This window comes from Manis javanica, chromosome 2 (genome assembly GCF_040802235.1).
Source record: "Manis javanica isolate MJ-LG chromosome 2, MJ_LKY, whole genome shotgun sequence".
NCBI classification, from domain to species: Eukaryota; Metazoa; Chordata; class Mammalia; order Pholidota; family Manidae; genus Manis; species Manis javanica.
The window spans coordinates 70,033,705-70,058,093 of NC_133157.1; the positions used below are offsets into that span (position 1 = coordinate 70,033,705).

Genomic DNA, 24,389 nt, shown 5'->3' on the forward strand with positions numbered 1-24,389 from the left:
ATTCTATTGTATTATGTTTTTAGATAGTGCTTATCATATGTCAGTGTCTACAAAATACATTACACATATTATTCTGTGTGGTCATACCAGTAATGCTGTGAGGTAGATATTATTTTTCCTACTTAACAGTAAACTGAGGCTTAGAGGATGTTTAATAATTTGCTCAAAAATACATAGCTTAGTGAGTGGTGGAGCTAGGACTCAAATTCATGTCAATTGGACCTCAAAACCATCAACCAGATTTCCATCATGTTAAATGCTTAACTCTAGAGATTTCAAGGATTTTGCCAAATCATGACTAATTCATGCCCTGATATATGATGTTTATAACCCAGGTTTAGAGATGTCACTTGCAGTGGGATGGAGTTAGCAGGAGGGACTGGGAAGTAGCATTAGAAGATGAACTGGTATTCTTAGCTGGAATAAGATATTATCTAGCAGTTCAGAAAGGCAGTGTGATAAAGAGTCAATGAGAAGTCACGAAGGGGTAGAAGTGTGAAAAGGAGTGATACAGCCTGGGTTTGGTATTCTGCTTGGATGTTGGTCTGAATCTGTCTGCTGGCAACTAGGGTTGAAGTAAGAAGCCCCGAGGTGCTGTGTCATCCTGGTAGGTGAGGCTAGGATTTGTCCTAGATGAGCTTCTCAAGTCTGAGCTTACATCACACTCTCCTGGAGGCATGTGAGAACCAGCGGTTCTGAGTCAGTGGATCTGGGGCAGATCCTGAGAGTTTATTTTGCTAACAGGTTCTCTGGTGCTACTGCTCTGGGGACCACACTTGGGAATCACAGCCCTAGAGCCACAGGCCAGGCCAGGCTGCAACTCTGAGCAGAGTGATTTCAACTGTGGGAAATGAGATTTGTGTGAAGAAAGTCAGACTGGTCATTGCAATGACAGAAGTGTCTCTGAGGTGCTGAATTGCATTTTACGATATCCACAGATGAAATGATCTGCCCCAAGTAACTAAACGTGCAGAGATGGGTTTTCCCAGGCTCTTTAGTCCAAAGAGCACCATCTTTCTTGCTTCTGGGTAGATGGCTGGTAGATGACTGACTCTCACTCACCAAAACCAAAGGTCCCAAAATAAAAATCATTTCTAATCCCTTCACTGTTACGGACCCAATTCACTCCAAATGGGCTTCTCTGTTGCCAGCCCCTAAAAATATCATTAAGGATGAGTGGTCCTTAGTGACTTTATTATACTTAGCCCATCTGAATAATTTTATTATTTCAGGTTGCAAGAAAAGCTGTTTTTCCCAAGTATCACTTACCTTTACTCTTATTATTTTAGTGGCAATTAAACATATTACAAATTGTCTTACACTTATTAAAATATTGCTTTAAAAACTTTTTAAATATAATATATATTTTTTAATCCACTGCTAAAAGAATGAGCTTTGAATTTTATACTGTTTATATGTATATATGTATTGGCCTTCTTATATTTGTTTCATTTTTAGAGCAGGAATTTCTGAGTTTAATGCATACAGGATTAAATTGCATTTCTAAGGTGTTTACAGAGAAATAATTCTTTAGTAACAGGGTCTAATTTTCAACCTATTACAGATTTTAGATTAGAAAGGGATTTTAGAAATTTTCTAGTTCAGAAGTCATCAAACTTTCTCTGTGAAGAGCTGGACAGTAAGTGTTTTCACTTCTGCAAGTGAGATGGTGATAATAATAAGAAATGTGTATTTTGGTCTTTATTCCTGGCTCCTGGACAGAGCTCCTAAAACCTTTGTAATTCCCTAAAAGATAAACAGTGGAAGAACATATTTTGTTCTAATATTTAGTCTTTGACCCTGGTTCCTGAAATAGAACTCCTAAATTTTTGGAATTTCTTGAGGTACAGGAATATTTTTTGTCTTAAAGAGGCAAATCCTGGTAGACTTGTGGATAGCTTCAGGATGGGGGATGGTCACCAGAAAAGACCAAGCCATGATTAGAAACTTGAAACTGTCAACGCTACCCTCCATCCTCCGGAGAAGGGAGTAGAGCTGAAGACTGAGTTCCTAATGATGGTGCCTACTGATAAAGTCTCCATGAAGACTGTGGGCTATGGAATTTGGAGAGCTGCTGGGTTGCTGAACATTGAGGTTCTGGGTGGGTGGTGTGCATAACAGGTGAGGTCATGGAAGCTCCGTGCTCCTCCCCCACCCTGTGCCAGATGAATCTTTTCCATTTGTCTTTTCCTTCTGTGCCTGATCTGTATCCTTTCATAATAAACTAGTAACCTAGTAAATAAACTGTTTCCCTGAGTTCTGTGAGCTGTTCTAGCAAATTATGAAACCTGAGAAGGGAGTCATGAGAATGACTGATTAATAGCTAGTCAGTCAGCATAAGCGACAGCCTGAACTCGCCATGGCATCTGAAGTGGGGCAGTCTGTGGGACTGAGCCCTTAACCTGTAGGGGCTGCACTAATTCTAGACAGTTAGTGGCAGAACTGAGTTCAATTGTAGGACATCTAGTGTACATCCACAGAAAATTGGGAAATTGCTTGGTATGGGTGAAAAACCCACACATTTGTGTCAGAAGAATTTTGAGTAGAGTGGAGAGGAAAACAAGGGGTTTTCCTTTCAGCAGGTCATATGGTCTCTGCTGCAACTGCTAAGCTCTCCTTTGCTAGTCCCGAATGGCCATAGACAATAGAAAGGAATGTAGCTGTGGTCTAATAAAATTTTATTTGCAAAAATGGATGGTGGTCCGGATTTGGCTCATGGGCCACAGTGTGTCAACCCCTGACTTCACTCATTTCATTAGTTTATCTGTGAGGAAACTGAGGCCCGAGGAGAGAAGTGACTAGCGCAGCTCACCCAGCTGGGAAGTGCAGGGCCAAGTCAGACACTCAGGTCAGCGTCCCAGGCAAGTGTCCGAACCACAAGACCACTTGGTACAACAGGGCTGCCTGCACCCTTTCTCTGCATCAGGACAATTTATGCCCTCAGAGGTTTTGTTCCTCCTTACAGCTTTTATGCTGTAAACACAGTATGAGGTCAGGGATTCCCAAGGTGTCCTTTGTGCTTTACGAGTTACCTGGTTGTAAAAATATCTCATTTCGAATGGTCTTTAAGAGGTTTCCGTGCTTGTGAGAGGAAAGGAAATATATTTCTAAAAGGGTGAATTTTTTTTTCCCCATAGTTTAGTGGGTTAACTCATGACACTCTTCTAAAGAGGCCAAAGTTGAAGATTTGATGCTTTAATTGACACAGAGAACTGCTGGTCCAAGACCACAGATGGCTCAGGCTTCCCACCTGAGCATTTGTCAGATGTGTTCTGTGACCTCATAGGGCTCCAGGAAAAAGGAATAGATGACCAGAGCACAGTGCTCCCATGGAAGGGGAGAGACTCAACATTAACATTTCTTGAGATTAGAAGCAGTTCACTGTTCTCTATGAAGAACAGATTTTTTTCATTGTTGACTTCAGAATGAAAACTATCACCCCAACCTCTTTGCATCTTGTGAATGTTATGCTTGTAGATAATTTGTAAACCAATGAGACATTTTGGGTATCCTTTAGCAGCATCTTGAGTGAATATATGTTGACCTCAGGTCATCTTTGTCCTGCCTGATGAAACAGGGCCATATATTATGTCACTATGTTTCATCTTACTGGACCATTCCTGTTACACCATTCTTGCTGTTTACTGACTGAATCTGTTACAAGGCACACGGCCCATACCTTCCCACTGACTAGGAGAGTCCTGCTGCCTTTTGGGAAAGTGATGAAGTTGAGGCCAGGGTTCAAGAATTCTTGAGGCAGAGCATTAGAAAATTGGGATAGTTTTGTGGGGCTTTCAAATCACAGACTGGTGATACCTTTCCTACAAATACGTTTTGGGGTTCTTGGGCTTGAGAAGCAAAGAGAAACCCTCAGGTCATCTTGCTGTGTGTGCGCAGTGTGTGCCCGTGAGTGTGGGGAGGGAGTTATGAAGGATAACATGGGGGCCGAGTCACACCTGCTCACTTGAGCATCCGGGGCAGAGATAGGGACCTGCCACTCCTTTGGTCTGTCTTTTATGGTTTTCTCTGTCCTCTCACTTTCTACTTTTTGCTGTCCTCTCCTTCTTTTGTTACCAATTAGCTGGTTTCCTGATTGATTATTCTCTATCTCAGCTTAAATAGGAGCCAGTTTTCCTGCCTTTGCTAATTAGCTCCTCCCATTAATAGAAGCTTTCCTTTTAGGATGCCTAATGTGCCACCAGGTACCTTTGGATAGGCGGCGCTAGGGCAGATGCCCTGCTCAGGTCCTTTTCGGGTCACATCTGTAGCCTGGTGGTGCTGTCCCAGATAGGGTGGTATTTTCTAGGAGACAAACAATGGACATTGAGTTGAATAACTTCTTAAACGTTTGTTGTATTTCCATTTTACTGTAAATGAAATTCACTTTTTCTTGTTGTAAAGTATTTTAAAATATGCCGGACTTAAAGAAGAAATTAAAAGCCATATTCCATCATGCACAAAGAACAACTATAAATTTCTCTGATTACTTTCAAGTCTTTTCTTTACACATAATTTCACGTTGAATCGATAAAAATAATGAATATATGATTTTACATATATTTGTTTAAAATTAAGAGCCTAATTTTCTATTGCAGATGTAGATATTCTTTCAAAAGTGATTGTAATTAGCTACAATGCATATTATAGTATAGATATACTCTATTTACTTGCTAAATGATGGCTTTGTTTCTGTGTTAAAATTTGTCAGCATTTAAGATTACTTTGCCAAGACAGATTCCTAGAAATAGAATGAGGTTTTTATGCTTTTAATATGTATTTTTGAATACTTTTCTACAAAGTTGCTCTGATTTTTACATCCACCAGCAGCATAGGACAGCCTATTTTGTCACACCAGTGCAGCATGGAATAACAGCATTTTAAAATGAGTCTTACTGTGTCAAAACGGGTGCTTTATTATTTTACTCACTGCTAATTATTTATTATATCAATTATTCTGCTATTACTGCTGTAAGAAAGTCGTGAGAGCCCAGCCATACCTGTGCAGAAGCATGAGGCCCTTGCCTTTCAGTTTGCATCACTTGAGATGCTAATCCAGTGACTGTCTGTGTCTCCAGCCTTCATACACTGAATTTGACATCAGCGGCAATGTCCTCGCTCTGATCTTCAACCAAGGCATGATCTGGTAAGCCTGCCATTGGACAATTATCACATGTAGAGAAGCCTCATTACTGCATAAAATACTGCAACCTGGTGTCAAAGGAGACCATGATCTGTGTCTAAGTCAACGTTTGCCTTTGCAAAGTGTATGACTATGAAGAGCTTATACAGATATTTTTTTCATATCTTAAATCTTGGTCCTCAAAGACATCTGCCTTGGGTTGCAGAGTACTCTTTCATCAAACACAGGGGGTCTATATTCTGGTTCATAAATGATTTGAGGAGTTTTTATATTTTTATATCCTATGACACTGGGTTCTAGCTGTGAACCATTAATGGTCTCATTATCACATGCGAAGTATGAAATAAATTAATGTAAGTCCTTTCTGAGAAACTGATTTTATTTTGTTATCTCTCCTGAATATATTTAATATATAACTTACAGCTACTTTTAAAAATAGTATCTGACCAAATCCAATAGTTCATTGAGATGAATCACATGTTTCAGAAAGGTCAAGTTAAAAACATGGTCTTTAATTTCTACCTTGTTTCACAGGGCCATTTGCACATCAGCATTATTTCTTTGGATGTACAAAGGCTTGTCATATCTATTATTAAATGAAAGCATTCTCATTGTAAACCTTGACAGGTTAAGATGGGTTGATAAAGTAGAAACTGTTTTTGAGTTTAAAAATTGAATCACAGCGTGCGATTCATCTGGGGACCATGTGTCTTGGAAATCTGCCACTCTTAACTAAGAGCTCCCAACCCACAAGCAGTTACAACTGAGTTTCTTTATCCTATTGACACATCCGATGTAACACTGTGCTACTGACCACAGCATTGTCCTTCCTACAAGTGCCAGTAACTAGGGTCAGTTTCTGTACAAGCTGCACATATTACTCAAAGCCTTCAACCATAGCTGGTCTGAATTATTAAACCCTTGTGAGACTGGACCTGTCTGCAACTGCTAAAATTATCTTGCTTCAGTAATATAAAGACCATAGTCAAGGGCTCCATCATTCCTCCATGAAGCCTGTCAAATTCCTATGTCTCACTAGGCTAATCAGGCTGGAGAAAAGACTACAGAACAATTATATTTTCCATTGTCAGGTATGTTTAAAATGTAACTCTTGTGCTCTAAATTCTGCAAGTTATGGTATATGTGTCCATTGAGTTTTTAAGGAGTGGAGTGCATCCCTTCTTTATTCTTGAAGCAGGGAGGAAAGTCAAAGCGACCCAACGTGGCACTCCTAACAGAGATAGGAAAGAGAGCCCCTTCTCTGGCTTCTGTACGTCTCATGTCCTAGAGGGGATCCTCCTTTCATGGCAGGAAATGGCTAACATTGCTCTGAAGGAATGAGAAACCACTGCCTGTACCAATTTAAAAGCTCCCTGGCTCTTCCACTGAATGCCATAAATCCCTCAGGCCTGGGCTGCCATTTGGGCAGACATATGCTGTGTGTCTATTTCTTGTTCTTTCAGAGTTAAGACAACAGATTGGCCTCGAAATTCGTTTTCATTATCAGAAAGGCTGTTGTAATTGCTGTCCTTTTGTTTGTCTTCACTTATAATTTTGCAATGATTCAGTCCACTATTGTTCATATTAAAATTCCTCCTCAGTTTTCTCAAGGGCAGACCCAGTATCAAAATCTCTCCACTGTTATTGGACTACCACATTCTTCAGTTATTGGTCAAGTCTTGGTTCCAGTTAATCTGAAGAGGACTTCAGAAAGTGTGATTTTTGAGTGTACAAAGATATTCATGCACTTAACAGAGTTTAAGAAGCAAAAGAACTGTTATTCACCGTCAGGTCAATGCTTTGTGGGAATGGTCTTTCCCTACTCCCAGGAGATTGGTGGAGGAGTGGGGCTGTGGTGTGCTGGGGGAGGAGTGAGAGGTGCAGTCTAGGGGGTTCCCCTGTTCAGGGCGCTCACATGTGTTAATCCACGATCTTTTGGGGCATGAGGATCTGATTGGCTATTTTCTACAGAAACAGTCAAGAGTACAGGGATTTTGTATTCAGTTCTATTGGTTTGTGACTAGAGAAATTCAATTCCTGCTTTAGGAGTTTCTAAATAGTGGAGGTTATTATTTATGCTGATGTTATTAAAGCCAACATTCATAGATAATATCCATTTTGTTATGAATTGGCTGAAATGATCAGTAAACCTTTATATTACATACTTAATTTTAAAATAGGCAGCAGAGGTTTTGTAATCATATTTTTAAATGGTGAACACACGTCATATCCCTACTCTATGATAGCAGGATACAGAGGCAGAAAAGAACATCCAGGGAGAGAGAGAGGGGTTTGGACGCTGCTCCAACACTGTCTCATGCACCTTCCCTCTGGTCTTGTCACCTCCTGCTGCCTCATTTTCTCAGTTAATCAAATGTGAATAATTTTCCTGACATGTACCATGTTACTGGAGTAATAAGGAGAGCTAAAAAGAAGTTTTCACTTGCTTTGATCTTCCTGGAAGAAAAGCATTTTAGAAGGCTGTGGTGTTATGATGATCTTTAACTGACAGATGATGGAATCAAGTCTGGGTAAGGGACTTAGTGAGCTAAGCTGATTAGTAAGTCAGGTGCAAAGATAAGGTGAACATTAAGGTTCAGATATCACCTGCCAAGACCTGTTTTTCTAGGTTATGATTCTTGAGTCACTTCTTCATAATGCTTGTGTGACAAATATTGTGCAGATTTGAAGTTTATTTATTGATAGATGCATGCATTTATAATACATGTGTGCATACATACACACACACACAGACAAATGATGTACGTATATGCATAGGTATATATGGCTTTAGGCAAATCTAGGTCTTGAATTAGTTACAAAATTGTGTCTTAGGGTAAACTAGGTTGTGCAGGATTGAAACACTGCCCCCAATCTTAGTGGCTACAAAAGGATTTCTTGTTTGCATGTCCAGTATAAGTTGGTAGAGGGGTCTGCTCTTGTAAGTTACGCTCTCTATGGAATCCTAGACTGACAGAATAGGATCCATCTGGAACATCACCAGTCAGATTCACAGAGTGAAAGAGAACCAAACCCACACAAGGCTCTTAAAGTTCCCACTCAGTAGTCAAACACCTCATTTTTATTTCTGTTTTATTGGTCAAAACAAATCACATGGCCCAAGCCTGAGTTTTAAAAGGGGACAAGTGTGATCACCCGCAAGGATATTGTATTACTAATATTGGCCTTTGAGAATACAAGGTAGTGCTTTGTAATTCTGGCCCCTCAGCTGGAACTGTTACTCACTTGCTTACATTTTTAAGGTTCCAGATCCTCTCTTTGCTATCCTGGAACAAAAATACACTTGTTGTTCCCAAGTCTGTCCTCTTATTTATTTTAACTAATAAATCTTATATTTTAGGGCAGTTTTAGGTTCCCAGCAATATTGAGTGGCAAGTACAGAGGGCTCTCACACACCCCCTACCCCTAGACATGTACTGCCTCCCTTACTGTCGATATCCCACACCGCATGCTATATTGTTACAATAGATAACCCTGCATGGATACATTATTATCACTCGAAGTCCATACCATTGAAAAAAAAGTTTAACTTCCTATTGAATCTCTGGTCTATTCAGAATGTTAAAATATGATTCAGGTCTGCTGTGTGAAACCTATCGAGACAATCCAAGTTGTGGCAAATTCTGCTTTTCAAGGAAATGGTTTAATGTTGGGTTGCACAAGTTCGGTTACAGCAGAAACTGATTTCTTCATCTAAATCAACTCTTCCTGCCACGTAATATACCAGTTTATATTGGATTGGTTAAAACAGCTACTCTACATATGCAGGAAATATAAAATGCTAACCCCAACTAGAATTGCTAAGGGCTTTATTATACTTGGGACAGTTTAAAAAATAGGACACTGCTTATTCTTCTAAAATAAATGTCCATATATCCTCTTTTTGTTTTGGACTAATAAATTGCTATTAATGTGGCTGTATGGTACTAATGGATTTTCTCATCAGAGATAATTGAAATTTATTTTGTTGCGATAACCAGTGGAGCTATAAAGTAAAAGTGACCTCACCTAAGTGCTTCCTGTTTAAAAGTGGCTTTTAAAAATACTTTAAAAAATCAGATGTACAAAGTAGTGGATTTCTAGGACAACCCAAAGTAAGAAAGTAAATAGATGAGCTAAATTAAATGTCTGTGTTGAACTTTCATCTCAAACATACAAAGCTTGCTGTAGATTATCAACAAAACACATTATATTACTAGGCATCAATATGTCATTTCCATCAGCTCTAAAATGCTGTAGCAGTCACAAATAGAAAAGAGCATCAGAAAAAAAACCTTATTTAATTTTTTCTCTTTCATTAAGCAAAAATAAATTAGCCATGACAAAAGTAATTAGTCCAACTGTGTGGTTTATTTTAATAAAATGAGTGGTTTTAAGGGTCATTTATTTTTAAAAAGTTAAATTTTTAGATAGACTAAATTAATATAATTAAGTTTATTTTAGAAGTAGAAGAGAGATGTAAATAAGTAATATATTGTTTACTCTGGTGTTTAGATTTACTAATGATAGCAGTTACATTAGTGAGAAGCATAATTGCTGTGAAAGAATCAGGGATAGAATTACCTGCACTGATGGGGGAGATGGTAAAACGTGTATAGAAAATGGAAATTGATTAGTCACATCTGTAAAAAGGGTTTGTGTGGTGGAAAGTGGCAATCCATTTTCTGTCTTTGGTCTATAAGCATGATGTGAAATGAAAAGGTGCTGTTGACTTTCAAGAAGACTTGAACTGAGCAAGAGCGGTGTTTTTCTTTCTAGGATGGGCTCCTTCTTCGCTCCCAGCCTCCCAGGCATCAACATCCTGAGACTCCACACATCCATGTACTTCCAGTGCTGGGCCGTGATGTGTTGCAATGTTCCTGAGGCCAGGGTCTTCAAAGCTTCCAGATCGAATAATTTCTACCTCAGCATGCTATTGCTCATCCTCTTCCTGTCCACCATGCCCGTCCTGTACATGATCGTATCCCTCCCACCTTCTTTTGATTGTGGCCCCTTCAGGTTCTTGCTTTTGACATTTCATTTGGACATAGTGTTCCTTCAGGTGTGGAGATAGGAATGACCACTCATTGTAGGAGCTTCCCCCACCCCCCAAAGAGTGGCATTTCGGTTTGTGGAAATGATATCCTTTGGGTGTTCAGGCTCATTATATGATGTGGAGATTCTTATGCAAGTTCCATCTATTTTCTCATTTGGGAATCAGCAAAGGGGAAAACAGCAAAGTACTCCAGGCTCTGCCAGGACAAGCTGAAGTGAGAAAGTAAACAGATAACCTGGGTAAAATGTGGATGATGAGTCTGAGCTATTTCCTGTAAGGAGATAGCAAGAGCAGGGCTTGGTGACATTAGCACATTCAGACATTGAGAGCTGTTGCTTCATCTCACATGGACCACCACATTGAGAAGGAAGGAAGGAAGGAGGGAGGAGGGAAAGGAGGGAGGGGGGAAAAGATCATTCCACAGACTACCTAGGAAATGGTATCATTATTAGACAATTATGAATATAAAAAGGGTCACACAATTTATAATCCAAAATGCTACATGCTAGTAAAACCATTAATGATGTTCCTCTTACATATTCTCCCCAAATAACAATGATAAATCGCTCATGGCAGTAATAAAGAGTTAAGAAGTCCTTTGATCCAAGTTAAAGTATACTTTTCTACAGCTCTCTGTGGCAGAGTTCTCCCTATGACAATTACCAGGAAATCAAAGTCCTTGGGACCTGGAGGATTGAGGTTGCATCCCCTGAAGTGCCGTAGAAACAAATCCTCCCAGCATCTCTACATGTTGAATCACTGGTCAGCATGCATTTGAGTTATTTCTCCTTCTAGTGAAGGAAATGGGAATGTGAAAAGCCATGTGAATGACAAGCACAAGGCAGGGCCACACATAATTTCCCCATCATGCTGTTGGACCCAAGTTATTAAAGTCAAAAGATTCATTGCCCACAGACTAACATAAAAAAGAGACATTTTCCCTCTAATAATAGTATGAATTATTATGGCTTTACCAGGGAAGAAAGAAAGAAAGAAAGAAAGAAAATATCAGGCCAGCTGATACGGCAGAAACAGCTGGAGTTCAGTCATATTCAGGAAGCTGATGTGGACAAGTTCCATTCCAGCACGCACACCCGCCCCTCCTCCTGCTCCCACGGGCTGAAATAAATAATGGAGACAGTGACCTCTGGAGACTAAATAAGAAATTGCAGTCTTGAGGGAGAGATTGGTCTCAATAAATCCTCAGTATGTGTCTCAGGGCACAAAGGTCAGCAGATGAGCCTTTCAAAGACTTTAGTTAATTGCAAATCCCCCGCCCCCACCCCCGCACAACTAAATATCCAGAACACGTTCTAGATGATCTTTTAACTTTTTAACTGGAAGTTGATCCTTCTCAGAAAAACGTATCAAAGGAACTTAGCTTTGTACAAGGGAAACCCCACAATGTCAGCATGCAGCTAGGTGGTGGCTAAACAGGGGCATGCTTATTAAAAATGCCGTTGAGCTGGACATGCACAATGACAGCACAAGTTTAACTTTTTGAGCCTAAACTCCCCTGTCTTATATCACACTGAGTTACTATGATTTTAATGAAAAAAAATTAGTCTGTATCTAAGGCATAATATCTGATTGTGACCAAGTGTTTCCTAATTAGCAAACTTAGGCAAATTACTGAATATATATTACTATTTTGAGGTCCAAGAAACTTAAATATTTTCAGTAGAGTATCATGAAAGGGAGATCTCTCTCCTATTGAGATATCCTATTTTTCCTGTCAGTTTCCTCATTTTGAAGCAAAAGAACATATGCTTTATTATTTGTTGGGACTTAATAGTTTAGAAGAGTTGTTCTGCCCTAGAAATGAAAGGAAAGAGCATGTTTTAGTAGGAGCCTCAGGGCTGGCCCTTCTTAGGGACCCTGAGCTTGAGGTCATTTGCTCAAGTTGCATGGTGAAAGGTGTCTGACTCGACTTGGCACCCGAGTGAGCAGCAAATTGGCAAATTGCTTTTGAGGCAGGTTAACAGAGATACCATAGCGATGGCCAATCATTCCCATGGGCAGGTAATTTTTTCAGATAAAGTAGCTACAATACCTTAGAAGACCTATTCTACAAAGCAATTTGATTAGATATTCTAACTTGTTTTGCTTTCTTAAGACCTGGCTAGGGAGGGTGAATTTTCCAGAAAATTATTCCAAAAGGCTATTAAGTGGATTTACCTTAAACAGTTGGACAATTTAATAACTATTTTTATAAGGTCCAGATGCAGAAAATTGTTCTAATTTCTTCCCCCACATTTCCTGATGGTTGATTATTCTTCCCCATCCCCTCACTAATAATTCTTAACAATTCATAGTTCTCTATGTCCTCACACACCTCCCTGCTAACATTTTTGTAATTATATTTTTATGTATTTTCATCTTACTGCAAAGGTAAGATGGATTTGTCCTAGAAAATCTGGAAATTGTAAAAAATATTTTCACATGAAAATAAACAATACCCATAACCCCAAAGATCTGAAATAACAAGTTTCAACATTTTGGCATTTTTTATTCTACTTTTCTTTTTATGCAGATTTTCTAAGTAACTGAGACTCTACAGTGTGTACATTTTTATATTATATAGTGATACTGCCCTTATATTACTCATTTGAAATTATACTTTATCTGTCTGCTATTCTTAATAGTGTAGCTGACTTTGAGAGGTTGTGGGCAGAGTATTTTCATCTCTGTGAGTACAGACACCGTAGAGTGTTGGCCAGTATTTGGATTAATGAATATGTGCCCTGAACACTAGAGGAGACAGAGGAGTTAAATTGGGCATAGGATCTGGTCCTGGGGAGGTTTCAGTTCACTGGGAAGACAGGCCTGCTCAGAGACTGCTCTAATCTAGGAGATGGATAGAGTTACTCCCACAGAAGAGCTATACGTTAAGGGCAGCACCATTTCACTTGACTGTATAGTCACAGCAGATTGGAGCGGACTTCTGGGAATACTGTGAAGTTGTATGCTTTGGCTAACATGTCAGAAGAAGGGATTGCCAGGGATTTGTAGATGCTCCTATCGTTTGTGTTTAATTAAGAAACCTAGACTCCTGGTATGAGACGTGACCTGGGAAAGGCACCTGAGAATCCCCAGAGATGCCAGTGATTGCATTTGGGACACACTGGCTGTGTAGAAATCTTCCATGGGTAGGGATTACTTTGTAAAATTCCAGTGCCCCATTCTAACCACATTTATCAGCCACAGCCCAAGATGCTGGAGAAAGGAAAGTGGATTGCCCTATCTTCTTTTGTTCCCCTTGCCCACCTTGTCACACTAGCTGTATTCCATATGGCAGGGGGAACACACAGTCAGTCAGAATGGGTAAGGAAGAAGAAACCTTACTGGAATAACCTGATATAATCTTAAATCTACAAACTTCATTCTCCCTCGTGTAGTATAGGTCTTGCTAATTAGTGTGTAGATCTGTAATTTGTGAAGCAAAACTTATACCTCTGTAGTCCAGAAACTCCTGACAAGATACTTGGAGAAACTGTAGGTCTACTGAAATATTTTATTAGTTAGACCAGAAGGAAAAAAAATCTAATCTGGAATATATAGGTCACATTCATTTAGTACTTGAGAATGTATAGAGATCAGAAACAAAAGTGAAGCCAAAATATTTTATTAAGTGTTATGCCAACCTTTATTCTGGGGATACATACTACTTGGTTATAAACTACCTAGTATCTTTTCTGAAAATTACATCTGTTCATAGGGAATCAATATGTATATACAGAAAAATAACTATGTGGTGGATATTTATAATTCTAAATAATATAAACCAAGTTAAGACCACTCCTGTTCTCCTTTTTCTACCTTATAGAGGCTGATTCTTACTTAATAGGTTGAGGACAAATTCATTAAGGACCTTTGTTTTTTGGGCATATTTTCCTCGTCTTCCCAGTTTCTGTTCTTAGCAGTGGAACTGAGCTGTTACCATTAGGGCCTGTTTAGAAGACAGAGAGAGAGAGAGGAGTCAGCATTCAGTGGAAATGCGATAGAAGTTATTGCATGGGAAGAGATATTGGATTATTTGTGGATTTTAAACTATTCTTGATGCTCATTTCCAAGGCTAATTAAAAAATCAAGTACACTACTTATTCTGCCCAAAGAGAGTGTTCTCCTACAAGGACAGCTAGCAGAGAGGTAGACTTGTGAGCTATTTCAAAATATATTTCAATCAAAATCTTGGAAATACAGCTTTAAAAATCTCCTAATGCCGTGGTTAATTTCGTAACTGCTTTAACTATGTGTTTATGTTAGGATGACATTTCTCATATCTTACCCATATGTTGACAATAGGAGGTCAAAGTATTAGCAGTTGTAACTAAACATCAGATTCCTGATCTGAAAGAGTACTTAGGCAGTGTTTGAGAAAGATTTCTAGTTTTCCTGCTGTAACTGTGGTTTTTACATATGTTTTAAATAAATTTCTCTCCCATTTTTTTTTTTTTTGCAGTGGTAAAAATAGGATGTTCGAAGTCATTGGAGAAACCCTGGAGCATGATTTCCCAAGCTGGATGGCAAAGATCTTGAGACAGCTTTCGAACCCCGGACTGGTCATCGCTGTCATTTTGGTGATGGTGTATGTGCTTTTCCTCCTCACAGAAGCAGCCTTTGTAATGTTCTTCCTGGCTTCTTTTAAGTTTCAGCTTTTCAGCTGTCTCACACTCTCTGGGGGTTGTGCTGTAACCTAACCAAACTCAGCACTGATTACATGGTAGTGAGAGGCTGAAATTCATGAGCCGTGTTCTGATACTATTGGTTGTAATTTGCAGCCATCTGCATCTGTCTTTGCCTGCCTAGGATTATAAGATTGGTTCCCAAGTAACAAAATAATTATTAGTAAACATCTAAGACTAGGGAAACATAAATGCTAAATGCTTAATCTAATCAGCACATTGAGCTCCCCCCATTCTCTGGCCCCCACTGCTTGTTCCATAAAGCAGATGGCTGCGAACACACAGAAATGATGAGTTTCGAAGTTAATATTCCCCCTGGAGGCCCTCTAGGCTATATTTTAGGGCAAAGGGCTTAAGAGGTCTTAAAAATCACCCTGTCCTTGTTCCTAGAAGGTCATCAATAACTGTGTCCGTGATAATAGAAACAGAGAACCGGAAGGGTCTTGGAAAGGTCAGTTGATCTATCTCTTCAAAGTCAGAGGTGATAGCCAACGGGGAACTTGGGGGGGAGTTTTTGTTTCATGTCACTTTCATTAGTTTCTGACTCAGCCACCACAGATAAAACTTCCATTGTAAGGAAAGATATGTGCCTGCTTTGGAGGAGTTAAGAAAGCAGCCTCTCTCTTCCTTCAACCCTCAAGACTCTCCTAAATAAAAATTCTGAAACCACCATTGCTCTCAGTTACGGAGGGCAAGTATGAACCCACCCTAGAGACACTTTAGAAATAAAACTGATTTGTTTAAACAAAGGTTAAACTGGGAAATCTCAGGGAGAGAATGCCCAGTGATTTGAAGTAAATGAAATGGGTTGTGAGCCAGTTCTGTCATCATCTTTTCCACGGTCATGGTCATGAGCCACATCAGGGAAGCAGGTGTCATCTTCTTAAATTTTATTAATTAAACTGACTTTGTGGCCTGAAATGATTTTCCCTTGGTGAGAATGTAGCAAAATGGAAATAGTAGGACTTTGACAGTAAATCCAATATCTACTCTTTTACACCGCGACACCATCTTTGAGGGAGAGCTAATAGCCTGTAGGTATAATAAAACAGTAAAACAGATTACTATTATATATTACAGAACCTTGATCTGGAATGGCACTTAGAATCTGATAGTAAATCTCTGGGGCAGATATGTTAGAAAATGACCTGCTGGGTACAGCAGGTTTCACCAGATGGCCCGTGAAGTGATTTTTTCCTTCTCCATGTTTTCATGATACAGCTGTTTCTGAGAGCATAAGTATCCTATGGTTTTTCAGAGTCAAGGCCCTTAGTGGGCTAAATGAGATCTTGTTTTGAAAAAGAGAAAAAGAAAAATATAAAACTTAATGTCAGATTTTATAACTATAGCCTTAACTTATTAAGAGACAGATTTATTTTTAAGCAAAAGAGCAACATTGTTCTAATGCCACTAATTAAAGAGTAATAAATTGTCTCAGGAGTGTGGAAGAGGAGACACCACTGCCTTTGTTCCATATATTAACTCATTTAATTTCCACAGTAACTTGAAGAAGTTGGCCTCACTAATCATATTACTGATATGATCTGGAAGATCAGCCCCAAATCAAATGGCTTAATAAGTAGACTCACACCTGGGTCTCCTGTTTTCCACCTCTTCTCCCCCCACTCATTTGCGGCACCAAACACTGAGTTCAGGATGAACGGGAATGTTCAGGAGGGCAGAAGCCACGTGTTAGGAATGGTCTGCACTAGAGGAGGCATACTTTTCTTTAAAGGGCCATATAGGAGATATTTTAGGCTTTGTTGGTCAAGAGGCAAAATCGAGGATATTATGCAAATACTTACATAACAGTTTAAAAATGGAAAAACCATTGTTAGTTCATGAGTCATATGAAACAGGCTGGGAGTCAGATTTGCCCTGGAGACCACAGTTTGACAAACCCTGATATAGACCATCTAGAGGCAAGCTGGCAGGACATAAGATCAAATAGATGGTTTACAAGGTTGATTGTAGTTCTGAGGTTCTGATTTAAAACCCAAATTTCAGTTTATTACTGATTTGATTTTTCAGATCCTGAGTTCTCATCCCCCACTTTATGAGCCCCATACAATTGGCTTGGCTCTTTATTGCCTTTAATGAGAGAATGTTACATGCTACAAGCATTTCAAATTTCCCCGATGGATCATATTAAATCAGCTCGAATGGCTTTTGGGTAACTGGGTAAAATTCAACTCAGTTCTCTGCCGGCAGTTTCTTTCCTTTGGAGACTAGAAAATGATTTGTGAAGAAGACTTATTTAAGTCGCACCCTGAGGCAGAAGAAAATAATGAATAGAGAATTCAGAACTGAAAATGACTCGTGAGGTGTTTGAGTTCATCCTCCAAATCCAGGCATTTTTCTAAGAACATCCTTATAACACACACACACACAGACACACACACACACACACACACACACACACACACACACACGCACACACACAATTGAGCTTGTACTTCAGAACAGATATTACACCAGATGCTTTCATATATGTAATTTCATTCAAACTCCCATCTCTCATATAAGAGATAGACAAACCCAGCTAAACCATATCAATAATTGTGTTGCTAGCACCAGATGGTTCATAAAGGATATAATCTGGCATGGTGGTGAGTAGAGGAAATGTGTTCAGTATCTAGTTATTTGCAACAAAGAGCAATGCCCATTACCTTTTTTTACTGCACTTTTCTTTGTTTGTTGTGCTTTAAATGAAGATGAACATACTTATTTTTGTACAAATGTTTGGCTGGAACTTGCTTTTTCTAGAAATGTAAATGTCACTTAAAAGCCAAGAACATTCCTTTATAAAACATGTTATTTTTGAAGGAAAGGGAAAATGCAGTCAGTACAGCCTATGGAAAAAAAAAATCCATGTTAATCAACTCTGACTATAAGGATTATATTCTTAGTTGTAAAAGCAAAAGGAGGGAATTTAAGGCAGAAAAGTAGTTTCCTTTTTATTTGACACCTTCCCGGGGCTGGGGGTGGTGGTGGAGGGGGGCTTCACTAGATTTTTTTATTCTGTTATGGCATCAGGTTAAAATGTTACTTTTCATTATACTTTAAACTGATGGTAATACATTTTCAAGAAGAAGCTAAAATGAGGCAGCCAGGTATAACAGAGCTCTGGGCCCTGGGGGAGGAGACGTGGAGCCCAATATCCAAGGCCTGGCTAATTCTGAGTGTGCTTCGTCACCACTCTGTACCTCTGTCTTTTATCTACAAAATTATAGGTTTAAAGTAGAAACTATCTTATCCTCTGATTTAGGTAATGTAGGTTTTAAAAGAATCTTGAGAACCTGAAAAATACCATAAATTATATTTTTTAAATGTAGTTTGGCCATCTATTATCTCAATGCTACTGCAAAGGGCCAGAAGGCAGCGAATCTGGATTTAATAAAGAAGATGAAACAGGTAGGATACAATTTATCTCATAACAGTATTGTCTTTACTAATGTTGAGTAGTAGAAAACACCAGGAAATTTCATGTTCTTCTGTCCTTTTCTTAATTGTGTAGCAAGCTTTGGAGAACAAAATGCGAAACAAGAAAATGGCAGCTGCACGAGCAGGTTGGAGACATACTTTTGTTTGCAATTTTTTTCCCCCTTCAAACAGATTACGCTCCCTCTTTTTTTCTCTCCAAATGGGACATTTGTTGCAGAGTGGCATTATCATTGTAAGCAAGTCAGTCCACAGGTGTTACTGTCCACCTTGTTACATAGTCTCAGGCATCATATCTCGGGGCTTGGTTGTTTTCCAGTGGGAGAAAACAACAGAGAAAAATTCAGAAATGTAAACTTAGCCCTAATGATAGAAAGGCGACTTTGCAAATCATCAGAAGATGAAGAATACATCCATATTGTCATATACAAATAGCAGATACAAATGCAGAATCTTGCCTGCCCGTTTTGTTCTTTTTTGTACATAGAACACATTGGGAAGACACCAAGGAATGAGCACATTGGGAATGAGCTCACCACCATTGATTTCCCAAAGCCTTTTCTAATTCATTAACCTGTCTTTCTTTTCGACCTCCTTAATTTTTAAAATATTAGAATAAGGCATACTCTTAGTGGTTTTACATTCCACATGGAAAAGTGATGCCTAAGAATTTCAGTGAAAATCTTTTCCAACTTTTCCTCATTTTTAACTTAAAAACCCATTCTGTTAGTGGGGCTTCCCTCCACTCACCATAAGTAATAAAAATAAATAATCCAAATTGGTTTACGTGGAAAGAAAAGACATTTATTTGGCCACACAAATGAGTAGGAGAGTGGAATGCATGGATTCAGGACACATTTTACCCTAAGTTTAGGAGCTATCAGGGCTCAGCCTCACTTCTCTGTGGTTCTTTCCAAATGACCCACCTTGCACGTTGGCTGTCCTCAATGGCAGCGGGAATGGATGCAGCAACTTCTGATGCCATGTTCTCAGAGCACATCTGTCTTAGATTTTTTTCGTCATTAAACTATTTCCTTCTTAATTGCATGTAAAATATTTTTTCAGTTTTATTGGGATATAATTGACAAAATTATATATAAGGCATACATGGGATGATTTGATCTGCATATGCATTATGAAAGGATTCCCACCACTGGGTTAATTGACACATCTATCTCCTCATAGAGTTCCCTTTTTTTTTCAGTGAGAACACTCAAGTTCTACTCTCTTGGCAAATTTCAGTTATACAATACAGTGCTACCCACTGTAGTCACCATGTTATCCATTATGGCCTTGGACTTACTCATCTTACAGCTAAAGTTTGTACCTTTTACCAGGCTCTCCATATTTCCCCCCAGCCCTCATTCTACACTCTTTTTTCTGCAAGTTCAACTTCTTCTTTTCCTTTGATTCCATACATAAATACCACGCAGTGTTTATCTTTCTCTGTCTAGCTTATTTCGTTTAGTATAATGCCCACCAGGCTCATTTATACTGTTGCCAAAGGCAGGATTTCCTTCTTTATAAAACTAAATATTTCTGTGTGTGTGTGTGTGTGTGTGTGTGTGTGTGTGTGTGTGTGTGTGTATAGTATATTCATGGTGATTTGCCAAAAATTAATTGACCGTATGTGCGTGGGTTTATTTCTGGGCTCTCTGTTCTGGCTCTCTATTGGTCATTTTGTTTGTTTTTGTGCCAATACTATATACTGTTTTGATTGCTACAGCTTTGTAATTTAGTTTGAAATCAAGAAGTGTGATGCCTCCAGCTTTGTTCTTTCTTAAGATTGCTTTGGCTATTTGAGGTCTTTTGCAGTTCCATAGAATTTTAGATTTTTTTTTCTATTTCTGTGAAAAGTGCCATTGAAATTTTGATAGGGATTGCAATGAATCTACAGATGGCTTTGGGTAACCTTTTCACAATAGTAATTCTTCCAGTCCATTAACATGGAGTATCTTACCATTTATGTCTTCTTCAGTCATTGCATAATGACCTTCTTTGTCTCTTGTTACAGTTTTTGGCTTACAATGTGTTTTGTCTGATATCAATATGGCTACCCCTGCTTTTGGTTTCCATTTACATGGGATATCTTTTTCCATCCCTCTACTTTCAGTCTCCATGTGTTCCTTAAAGCTGAAGTGAGCCTCTTGTAGCCATAATGCAGTTGGAATTATGTATGTCATGTATATCGGCAGTATTTTTGTTTTTGCTCTAGATTGTGAATGGAATAACTTACCATTATCAAAGTAATATTTAGAATGGTGAGTGAAAAGTTCCAACTTCTAAGATCTGAATTCTAGTGAAGACTTATTGTTATCTTTATTGTTTCAAATAATGGTATAATGCTATAGCATGCTCTTTTTCTGATATTTTCCCATAATTTATACTTAAAAATGTATATAGCTTTGTGAAGGCAAAGACTGGATCTTATTTATAGCTGTTTTCTCAGGACTTAATACAGAATTTTTTACTTAGCAGTCATTCAGTAAGTATCTACTGAGTATCTACTGGACAGTGAGGAATTCTTTTATTACAAAAATTTGAAAGGAAGAAATTTCTATATTAACTACATAAGCAGTAATGAATAAATATTATAAAAAGAGCAGGACTTTCATTCTCCCATCTTTGAATTTGTGAGGATTTTGTAAAATAATAAACTTAGAACTATTTTCAATATAAAAATCCTAAATATTATAGCAACATGAAGCACATTTGGAAGATACAGATTTCAGACTGCCTTGTTAAGAACCATTAAGCACGCTGAAAACTAAAATTTTAATTTCCTTCTTCTTTGTCTTCTCTCTCTCTATTTTTTTTTTTAAATAGCTGCAGCTGCTGGTGGCCAGTAAGCTTTCATAAAACTGCTAAGGGCCCTTGCTGTTTAAAAGCAATGACTTATGTGAAGGCCAAGAGAACAAGCACTGTGGAGCTGCTGTTCCGTGTTCTAACCCCGATGGATTATCAGCATCATGCTGTTCAATCAAGGCATCACTAGTTCTAGTTTGGCAAGAAGGATTTCCACTTTATTCCAAATTAAGGATTTGTTCCTGCACTGTCACTTTCTCCGCTGATCATTTCCTGATATTTTCCTTGACAGACTGAGTTTAGAAGTGATTAAGTAACAAACCAACAAAGTTACTGGTTTACTCTTTGGGTTAAATTTAAAAACTTTTTGCTCACATAAGCTTTCTTTCTATACATTTCTTCTGCCTTAGTTTTCTTGGCCTGAGAACAGGAATATTGCACCTTCTTTTTTCCTTTGAATTCAGAAATATCTCCATAAAGTATTGTAATCATTCATTAACTCACTTTTTTGAAACAAGTGTCTTGTTTCCTGTCTCCCCATCCATGGTCCCCACAACTATATACCCAAGACCTTTTTATTTGCTGCTAGATTCAGTATGAAAGGGAGTGGGCTTTTTATAAGACACAAATCTAGTGGATCAGGGGTCTGATAAGCCCTGGGGCTGAAGGTCTTTCACTTTGTGAAAGTACATGGTTCTTAGACAACCAACTCTTCAGCAGTTAAAAGAAAAAAAAAAAAAGACCGTAAGTGGTTGCTATTCCATCACAGTCTGATCAGGACCTCTAAGGATGATATCTCCTGAGTTTAGATTCTAATATTTTACAATTTTTCTCTGCTTTTTTTGTTGTTAGGAAAATACACACTTTTACAAGGGCTTTAGTTTATAGATCTGTTTAAGTATTATTATTTATTTAAAGTTTGAATTGACTTTGAATAGTAAACAGTCGATGCCCTCAGGCAGCCTTGTTATGTAACTGCAGTCACATCTCTTAAATCAGTGTCTTTTTCCAGAGCTAAGCCATTTTGCCTGCCATTCCCTGCAGTTGACTTGCCGATTTTTGTTACCTTGTCTTTGGGTTTTTCCTTATTTTGGCCACAGAATGATTTCACTAATCCTCTGCCAGTCCATGGGCTCATCATGTCCATTATACAGATTCCAGACTTACTTCCTTTGTTCAAGTTTTCTAGATTAGCCTCCACTCCCAACTGTATCACTCTCTAGAGTAGGTTTCCTTGGACTCTTAATGTCTTTAATTCAGAATCTATTATTTATATAGATTTTCCTGTGATGTGTAATGGCTCTTTATTGTTTCTTCTATGCATGGATCATCTTTTCTACCCAGAGTGTCAGCTCCCTATGAGCAGGGACCACATCTTATAAGTCTTTTGTATGCCTAGTACAGTGCTGTGCACAGGTAGGCACCGAGTAAATGCTTGTTAATTACATTGAATCAATTTAACTTACAGCAGTTGCATTATGAAACAAAAACTTCTGTTATCTGTATGAAAAATGTTACTGTGATGTAAGAAATTGAATTATCTGCTGATATGCTTAGTTTATTATCTAATGAGATTACAACACAGATGACTAAATAAAGCTAGTGCTTATTTCTACTTGGATCATTTTTGTACTGTGTAGTAATAAGATTAGAGAATTGGTTTATATGTGTTGCCAAATTTACAGTGTGGATGACACTTTCTTGCTCTTGATCTCCTCCATAAGGAAGACGATGAGCGATGACCAACTGTCCCCCAAGGACTTATCTGCTAGTTACCATCTGTCAGCACACAAAGCTATTACAGTATTATTGACTATATTCCCTATGCTGTACATTATATCCCATGACTTATTTATTTTATAATTGGAAGTCTGTACCTCTTAAAGCAATGTGCTCTTCGAACAAATGCTCATGGTATAAGAATTCAGACATGATTTACTATAAATTAAAAAATAACTTGGATTTTTATAGCACCTGAATACCCACCTGATTTAAGCTAAGCATTTTTTAGAAACTTTAAACCTTTCAGTTTCCAGAAAGCTACTGAAAATATTTCTACACTTCTACATGAACAACCATCTGAAACAGCAAATGTAATTTCCAGAGCAGTTTGACGACTATTCAGAGAATAGCCTTTCACTGGAAGGGTTCTGATTGCTCTAATTTATTTCTATATCTCTATTTCTACATATGATGATCAAAGCCATAGTAAAAATTTAGAAACTAGGCTACATCTTTTAGTCTAAGAGGAGTACATGCCAAATACATAAAATAACTAAGTTAACCTATCTAAAGAGTTTTATTATTTATTTGAAAACTGAAAAAGAAATGCATTTCAACATATTTTTTTTTTAATTACCTTCTTTGGCTTCTTAGAGGAGCACTTAGCTGAAACCGTATCAAGAGATTCATATTAACAAACTTATGATCTGAACTATGTTTTCTTATACTGATTCATCTCTACAAGTACCAGCGCCAAAGCCTATCCTGGCCATGTCTGGAAATGTGCTGGTGACCCAGGTATTACTGTGTGCTGAGGTACAGTGCCCCTAGCTGCAGCGGGCGGTCAGCCTTCACGCTTGAGGGGATAAGGAGATAAGTAGATGTGTTGCATCACATTCCATGCCTGGTACTCCAGGGTCCCTTGTGTTCTGGAGCTCTGCCTTCCACGAGTTGACTTGACTGGAACTTGCAGTATTTCCCTTTGCTTTACCAGCTCCTTCCCAGAAGAGTATGTGTAGATTGGGTAGGTGGGCTTGTAATAAACACTGGGACCATACTGAGTACATATGCACCAGGAACCGCTCTGAGACCAGTACACCTTTATTCATTTGATAAACATTTATCAAACACTATGTGTCAAACATTTATCAAACATTATGTATCCCAAGCATCACTTGCTCTTTAGATTTTCTCCCACTGTTTTACACCACCTATCATATTGATCTTGGTTTCCAGCATCTTCCAGAATGATACAAGAACTTGAAAGCTGTTTTAGGACTGAACAAATGGTACCTCCTTACTCAGGGCAAGACTGTCCCTTTCTTCACAATGGCTCAGACATTACAGTGCACTATCAGATAGAAACTAGAAAAAAGATTTGTTCTCTTGTTCTCTACCAAGTACAATGTCAAGCAAAATTGAGACATTATCCTCACCTTTTCTGGCCTTCCTCCAAAGTTAGTATTTTTTGATGGACAAATAACCCTGGACCTCAGAATGGGCATCACATGCTTAGTGAATGGAATCTAAACAAAGGAGT

The 24,389-nt window shown here is 38.4% G+C and overlaps 1 protein-coding gene across 4 annotated transcripts in view; it reads left to right on the forward strand.

Annotated features, from left to right (window-relative positions):
• Positions 1 to 22,741, forward strand: part of TMC1 (transmembrane channel like 1) — a 118,868-nt gene extending 96,127 nt beyond the window's left edge. For 2 of the 4 annotated variants that reach the window (XM_073228652.1, XM_073228653.1), the window contains 7 exons: positions 5,076 to 5,143; positions 9,920 to 10,159; positions 14,659 to 14,784; positions 15,272 to 15,332; positions 18,217 to 18,295; positions 18,399 to 18,450; positions 21,149 to 22,741. In XM_073228652.1, coding sequence (XP_073084753.1) covers positions 5,076 to 5,143; positions 9,920 to 10,159; positions 14,659 to 14,784; positions 15,272 to 15,332; positions 18,217 to 18,295; positions 18,399 to 18,450; positions 21,149 to 21,317 — 795 coding nt within the window. In that variant the 3' untranslated portion in view covers positions 21,318 to 22,741. The remainder of the gene's footprint in view (positions 1 to 5,075; positions 5,144 to 9,919; positions 10,160 to 14,658; positions 14,785 to 15,271; positions 15,333 to 18,216; positions 18,296 to 18,398; positions 18,451 to 21,148) is intronic. The other 2 variants (XM_073228654.1, XM_036991083.2) reach the window with 1 other exon arrangement.
• The last annotated feature ends 1,648 nt before the right edge of the window (positions 22,742 to 24,389 follow it).